We start from the raw sequence: 7,474 nt of genomic DNA, 5'->3' as shown, positions 1-7,474 counted from the left end.
GCACGTTCGCACAATATCGAGAGTAACGAGCTCCAACAGATCCAATTGCGTGTGAAATTTATACGAGTCGATTGAGATATCCTTCCATATGTTTTACATGCTCACAATGAAAAATTCTTTTCCATTTTACTTTCACATTTTTATTTTATTATGCATTCAATTTTTCTCCCTTTCGTCGCACTCTCAATTATGTTTGATGTTACGATGTATAAATATTCATATATTAAGTAACACATATGTACGTATAAAATGACCTTATTGCATTTATGTGTGTATATATAAGTATAAAGTTATCAACAAAATTGGACTGACATCGTTTTACACATTATTTCTTCTTTTTTTTTAGAAAAATTATCAAAACATTTGGCAAACGTCGATATTATCAACGTCGAGGACATCTATTGGCAATAACTTGCGTTGAGTCGCTGCAGAGGTACTGCAGTTATTACTGCGTGAGACAGAGGATAATGTAGATTTGCACTAATATCTAACTTCTATCGTTAAAAATTTGATTATAAAAATTACCAAGTATAAAATTATTAACAATCAATTAAACTTTCATTTGGTTATTTTGTATATCAAAGACAAATAAACGTAAAGTGTCGAATACAAAATATTTAAAAATTAATCGTCTAGTGCACAATCTTGCACGTGTAAAGTACGTATAAAAAACATTATCACTTTTTTTAAGTCTTCATATTTATGCTTCATATTTTATAGCAATGGCGTTTAAGATATATTCATAATTAATACTATTGTTATACTTTGAATATTCACATGAGAACGTATCAAGTAATATATAGAAGATTGGCTGCGGAAATCCAATATTTTACGATTTTTTTGGCAAAGGAATTATCCCTATCGCATCACCGTCACTATTTTCGTTCAAGGTCAAGCCCAGTTCCCTCATGGTTGCACTGTCAATTTGACCGATTTTGACGCTTTTCCGGATGATTTCTTGGTTTTCTTTATTATTTTCCAAAAGATTTCGTATAGCTAGAGTTGTCCATTGAATTATCACTATAAAATAGGAACGAAAAAATGAACCATATGAAATTCTTTCCTTTTTATTATCATAGAATACTTACATGGGTTTCTGGCATCAAGATTGCAACAATCGAGAAGTAGTGGAATGCCCTGATTTTCGCGGACCTGAAATATTAAAACTTTTATGTAATTTAAAATAGCAAAATATCTTTTTTTTATTCAACAGCTGACTCACGAGATTTTGATTTTTTTCATGCTGGTAAACCAAATTTCCAATTAAACGAATGAGACCAACTTTGAACCCATATGCAGGATGAGTTTTTATAGTTCGTGCACAAACGTGATCAGCCGATTCTGTTTTATCGTCTCTACAACAATCGTAGTTGTCCGCCAAGGATAGTTCGCTAAGTTTTTGTATTGGAGTGAAAAAATTATTCGGCTCTTTGCCGACCATTTGAATTGCTTTTAAAAGATCTAGAAATTAGAAAAACAGTTGAAATAAGTTTTAATACTTAAATAATGCATTTGTTGAAAATGTACATACAGGTACTACTTATCAAAAGGCTTCTATCATCTCTTAATTTTATAGCCTCGTCTCCATTAGGATTGGAGGTCAATATTCCCAAAATATCTAAAATTATGGATACTTCTGTTGGTTCTATGTTTTTTAACTTGCCATCCTTTGTATTCAAAATGATGTCACAATTCCTTTTAAATTTGTCAGACAAATATTCCACAACATCTTCATGTAATATAAACTTTTTTTCATCTCCTACTTTATGAACGTTAGAGCTAACTTCTTGATAAATTATATCTAGTAAATGCAATTTCCCACCCTCATACTCTTCCTTTTTTTTCTCATCCTTGTCCTTATTTTCATCCTTGTCCTTATCTTTATCCTCTTCTATCTTATCGTATATATCTCTCAAATAGTATGATTTTTGAAGCAAGATTGATAATGTATCCCAAGCTACATAGACATCAGATATGGTTGATTTCATTAATTTTTTAGTAAGCTTTATCATATCCATAGAATCATGGAAAGACTTGTCAAAGTTTTTTATCATATTATTGACAAAACAACATGATACTTTTACAATCGGAATTTTTTCATTGCTGACAAATTCTCTGAAAGATAGAAGTATAAGTTATTATTTGAAGTATTAGACAGAACAGAGTTTAAAAATTTAATAGCTTACATGACAGCATTTTTGAATTTCTCATCATTGAAATAGCTAGGTATGGCTGATTTGTCATTTCCATAAGACAAGTTAATGGCAAATGCAAGAAAATTGCATAAAAATCTCAAGCCTACGCATAATAATTCCACTTGCTCTTCCACCAAAGATTTTTTTGACTCTAACTCTCCAAATTCACTAATAGTTTTGACAACCCAAATAATAATATGTTCATATGGAAAATATTTTGTATATGGATAAATACTATTTTCTTTGCTTCCTCCGTTTTCAATACCATTTTCTTTATTAACTGATGTCCATCCAGATGCTTCTTCATACAAGTTCTGATAAAAATTATTACTGTTTGTGGAACTTTTTATGTTATATTTCTCATCTTTGTAACCATCGAGACAAGAATTAGAAATACATTTGAGAAATATGATTTTTGCTTTCAAAGGAAGTTTGCTATCACTCTCATCTACAACTAATTCTGCAGCTTTGACGGTTTTGAGAAAATTATCCAAATCGCTGAAATGATAGATATGGGTTTTAACTTTTAGAGCTCATTTAAAAACATATGCTTAATTGAATTGACACATTACCTTGGAATTGTTTTAATGACGAAATCTGCAGGTTTAGCAAAAGCAGCTAAACTATGCCAATCCTGTTTCTCTATGCAGTCTAACCATTGTTGACACAAATCCATTGTTCTGTTTTTGTGTTGTACTCGCGTGAGATCTAAAAGAAAATTTACCATAAAAATATCTTGTAGCGTAAATTTTTCAACGTAGTAGAACTCGCGTATTAAACCTGTTTGTAAAAATGATCCAGAGAAAATTAATCGACAAGCTCTTGGAGCATAATAATTAATGCACAGCGTAGGCTTATTACGCACAAAACGATGCAAATCAGCGATGTTGGTGGCAGGTACAAGACACGACCACAGCCGGTAGTTCCTTTCTCGTGAATCCTACTCCTGCAGCCTGCTTTACGCGATTTATATAGGTAAAATAGGGTGTACACACTTACAGTGCGTGTGCTTGTGTGTTTTTCCTTTACAAGGTTGAGTACATTTTGTAGCAATCACGCAGGCGCCATATCATTGCCGGCTCAAGAAAAACTGCAAGGCAGTTCGCAAAGTTAAATCGCGTAGCGCTAGCCGTCGTGACTCTGCGTGTTTGTATCAAACACAGGATCGGCACGTTAATTTTTATCATCAATTGTTTGCCTCCTTTCGTTGCTAATCCAGCAAGGTAGGTTTACATTAATTAAAAACTCATTTGAGACTGTACCGTTTTATTCGGATGAATCCTGTGCCTGTAAAAGGATCTATTTTCAAATACTTTTGCACTGTCATTGTATGCTAACCTCGAATCTTACAGTTGTTTTGAATTTTCCACTTACTCAAAATATTTTAATTGCACGTCAAGTTTGAATACAAAATATTGTTCGTTTCTTTTGTTAACAACAGAACTTGTTAGCTTGATGCCGAAAGTATTATTCGTTGCACAGTCAGTGATATTTAAAAATAAGCACCGTATAACCTGCTTTTCGTTTTAATTTATAGTTCAGGTAATGATATCACGTTGAATTTTTGCAGATGTTCCTAACTCGCTCCGAATACGATCGTGGTGTAAATACTTTTTCCCCGGAAGGGCGGCTTTTCCAAGTTGAATATGCCATTGAAGCTATCAAACTTGGCTGGACAGCCATTGGTATTTGCACATCTGAAGGTGTTATTTTGGCAGTTGAAAAACGCACAACTTCTTTGTTGATGGAGCCTACCATGGTAGAAAAAATTGTTGAAATCGATAAGCACATAGGATGTGTTTCATCGGGTCTCATGGCAGATTCAAGAACCTTGATTGATAGAGCTAGGATTGAATGCCAAAATCATTGGTTCACATATGATGAAAAAATGTCAGTTGAATCAGTAGCTCAAGCAGTATCTAATCTTGCTATACAATTTGGAGATAGTGATGATGACGGTAGTGCTATGTCCAGACCTTTTGGAGTTGCATTGTTATTTGCTGGAATTGATGAAAAAGGACCCCAATTGTTTCACTTGGATCCATCAGGTACTTTTGTACAATATGATGCTAAAGCTATTGGTTCTGGTAGTGAAGGTGCACAACAATCTCTTCAAGAAGTTTATCATAAGGTACTATAAATGTTTTTAAAAAATTTTTAAGACAATATATTGCATAATTAATTAATTATTATTTAATAGCATCTAAATTTCACTATATAAAAACTAGCATATAATGATGCTTTTGAATGATCAAAATAGTTTCTCTATTATATAATATCTATTCTTGATAAAAATTATTTCTATTTGTTCAACAGTCAATGACTCTAAAAGAAGCAACAAAAGCAGCACTGAAGATTTTAAAACAAGTTATGGAGGAAAAATTGAATGACACAAACATTGAAGTTATGTCAATGACACCAGAGGCCAAATTTCACATGTTCACAAAAGAAGAACTGCAAGAGGTGATTAAAGATATTGCATAAGTACCTAAAATTAATTAAAATCAATTTGTTCATACCAGCAATCAGGGAAAAAAACATGTCAACGGCAATCAACTTTTGCTAATCAATTTATTGTCAACATTTGGCACAGTGTCAAGTATACATATTTTTCATATATGTTTTCTAGAGAAAATATTAAAACACTAATCATTGTAATTGAACTGGGATTATTTGATGTTGTTGTCAACGACATTAATTTTAATTATCAATTAAGAATCATGTATGCTCTAGACAAAAAATTATATCCAAGTTTTTTATTGTTCATCTTATTTTTTAGTTGTGGTTTTGACAATTTTTCCACCAAATTTATCATATTCCATTACTAACTTATTACCATCAAACTTCATACAGGTACTTGCAAGTCTTCCAGAAACCAGAGAGGATTCATTAAGGTCAACTTCAAATATGACTCCATCCATCAGAACTTCGTTATCCATGCAAAGCCAATGAATTCCTTCAATCCTTCATCACCTTCCAGATCATAAGTTATTGCACTAACTATCTTTTTTTCATTTCTTCTTATTTATGTTTTGCTATGTGTCAATTTCGTCATGTTCGCGTTTTATTTTAATATTATATAAATTTGCGCCTATTATTGATTCTAATCACAATTTATAAAGTAATACTCAAATAAAAATTTAGAGTTAATAGTTTTTATTTTCTAAAATTTCATACAAAATTAATTATTACAAACATTATAAAATTTAGTTTTTTTACACAAATTTCACATAAAAAATGTATGTGAAACATACTTAAATGTTTCTCAAGTTTTAATATCAGAAAAATTTAAAATTTAATGATTCTTAAATAGTTTAATTTAAAAAAATAATTATATTTACATTTGTTCTGGCACTTTATAGAATTTTATTCTACATGTTTAAAGATCATTTATCCAACATTAAGTTTGACCTTAATTCAAGAATCTTTAAAAATAAAAATATTATTTATGTAACAAAAATAATACAAATCCTTATTGATTATATTATGCTATCGAGTCATAAATCAACAAAAATTAGACTGATGGCACTATCAACAGAAAAATAAATCTATTTAATTTGCATCTGTTCAATTAAAACATCTTCAATGATTCAGTCTAACTCTCTTGCAGTAAAATAACTCAACACAAAGCAAATACCAGCTATCTCTGGTGCTAAATTTTCATAGTTTGAATCTAATTTTGTTTTGAGTGACTTGAACTTTGACATTTTTTTTATTATAACAGGTCTTTGTGATAATGAAAGTATATTTTGATTAGGTGTTTTGGGAAACAATCTTGTCACTTTAGGGCCAATCAATTTTTTTTTGTGTAATGAATAGTTTTCTTTAAAACATTGCGGCAAGCAATCATTTAATGTATCAAGTGATGGCCATAATTGTTGGTTTGGTGCCCAAGTTTTTACCAAAAGATCAATCACAGATGAAATAATTTTTTTTATATCCATTTGGGTGCAATTAAAGTGAATAGCCAAATCTGCATCTGGAATATTTCTTCTGATTTTCCAAAAAGTCAAAAACAATTTATTTTCATTTGAGATAGTTAAAATTTTCTTTGATTTATATTTTAATGTGTTAATTATTGGGGATACAGTCTGGAAAACTTCATTAAATAATAAATAATTATTCAGTCCTGTAAAAGTTTGTACCATTGTGTTTGAAATTAAAGTGGAATTTTTAAATTGTTCTATACCCTTAAGGGAACTAATATTACTCTGCAAGGCAAAAGTCAGCTCTTTGATATTTGATTTTTCTTTGGGTTGATCTGCAGAATCTATAACTATTTCTTGCACATCTAACATGGCTAATTCATTAATATGAGCAATTTCAGATTCGTTCCTTTTTAATCTCTTATACCTTGCCAAATGACGCTTATTGCGATATTTTAATGTTAAATCTTCTTCTTCATAGTAATAATTATGATCTTGAAGATACTTGGTTGGCAATACAACTCTGGTCTGCATCAATGGTTGCAGTACGTGTACTTTTTTAAATGCATTACCTTGATAAAAAAAAATGAAAATTGAATTCAGATGTTTAAAGTTGAAGGGGGGAAAGAATAGAATTAAAAACGTACTCGCTCCTTTGGGATTAAAATATTTTGGTTGAAAATGTGAGTCACAAAGGCCTTGCCATTTTTGTAACTTAAAGTAAGCCATGTCGACCGACTCAAGCCATTTAATTTGAATGTTTGGATCGTGCTCAACACCATTTTTCACTTTGTATGCGCATCCCTTGACAGCACAACTCATTGTTTTAATTAAGCGATCGAAAAACGTGAAATTTTGGTAAGTTTCGGAGCCGGTCTAGCAGAAGACGAGTAGAAAATGCAAATACCGACTACACGCGGAATCGTGGATAAAACGACTCGACTGGTGGCGCCTCTAGGTGTGAAAAAATTTCAAACGTTTGAATTTTCGAAGCTCAAAAAAAAAGAGAATAGATCATTTCCACATTGGTAACTACTGGTCACTGGTGATTTTCTAGGAGGCAAAATGAACATAGTCTCTCTTTTACTTGACTCGCAATGCATGTACTTTGTTTGTTCACTTTGAAGCAAATCAGTCTAGTGGGTAGTATAAAAATGATCGATTATTGCTGAACTGAATTCGGAGATGTTACTCTTTTCGAATGTTTAGGCCCGGTTCCTTGAGGGTTGAGCCCCCCATCCAATAACTATGTGTCCGGAAAAGTAAAAAAAAATATGCATGACTTTTGAGTAATATATTATGTAGGAGAGAAAAAAGCGTATGCTGCGACGAGATTGCAACGGCGAGCTTGCG

The 7,474-nt window shown here is 31.6% G+C and overlaps 3 protein-coding genes across 3 annotated transcripts; 1 reads left to right on the top strand and 2 right to left on the bottom strand.

Annotated features, from left to right (window-relative positions):
- Nucleotides 1-550: 550 nt before the first annotated feature.
- LOC106660461 lies at nucleotides 551-3,216 on the bottom strand. Its single transcript, XM_014383430.2, has 7 exons — nucleotides 2,976-3,216; nucleotides 2,768-2,903; nucleotides 2,187-2,693; nucleotides 1,532-2,115; nucleotides 1,223-1,461; nucleotides 1,089-1,152; nucleotides 551-1,020 (listed from the first exon to the last, which is right to left on the bottom strand). Exons 2-7 carry the CDS (start codon nucleotides 2,869-2,871, stop codon nucleotides 830-832), a joined length of 1,689 nt encoding a protein of 562 aa, XP_014238916.1. The 5' UTR covers nucleotides 2,872-2,903; nucleotides 2,976-3,216; the 3' UTR covers nucleotides 551-829.
- Nucleotides 3,217-3,298: 82 nt separating this feature from the next.
- Nucleotides 3,299-4,959, top strand: LOC106660475 (proteasome subunit alpha type-5). Its single transcript, XM_014383445.2, has 3 exons — nucleotides 3,299-3,418; nucleotides 3,766-4,326; nucleotides 4,512-4,959. The coding sequence occupies exons 2-3, from the start codon at nucleotides 3,766-3,768 to the stop codon at nucleotides 4,677-4,679; spliced, it is 729 nt and encodes a 242-aa protein (XP_014238931.1). The 5' UTR covers nucleotides 3,299-3,418; the 3' UTR covers nucleotides 4,680-4,959.
- A 490-nt stretch (nucleotides 4,960-5,449) lies between these two features.
- Nucleotides 5,450-7,003, bottom strand: LOC106660500. The gene is made up of 2 exons (XM_014383473.2): nucleotides 6,769-7,003; nucleotides 5,450-6,693 (listed from the first exon to the last, which is right to left on the bottom strand). Exons 1-2 carry the CDS (start codon nucleotides 6,941-6,943, stop codon nucleotides 5,786-5,788), a joined length of 1,083 nt encoding a protein of 360 aa, XP_014238959.1. The 5' UTR covers nucleotides 6,944-7,003; the 3' UTR covers nucleotides 5,450-5,785.
- Between the last annotated feature and the right edge of the window lie 471 nt (nucleotides 7,004-7,474).

This window comes from Trichogramma pretiosum, unplaced genomic scaffold (assembly GCF_000599845.2).
Source record: "Trichogramma pretiosum strain Unisexual culture from Peru unplaced genomic scaffold, Tpre_2.0 scaffold27, whole genome shotgun sequence".
Lineage (NCBI taxonomy): Eukaryota > Metazoa > Arthropoda > Insecta > Hymenoptera > Trichogrammatidae > Trichogramma > Trichogramma pretiosum.
Note: the sequence above shows the minus strand (reverse complement) of the source record. Positions and strands in the feature narration are given on the sequence as shown.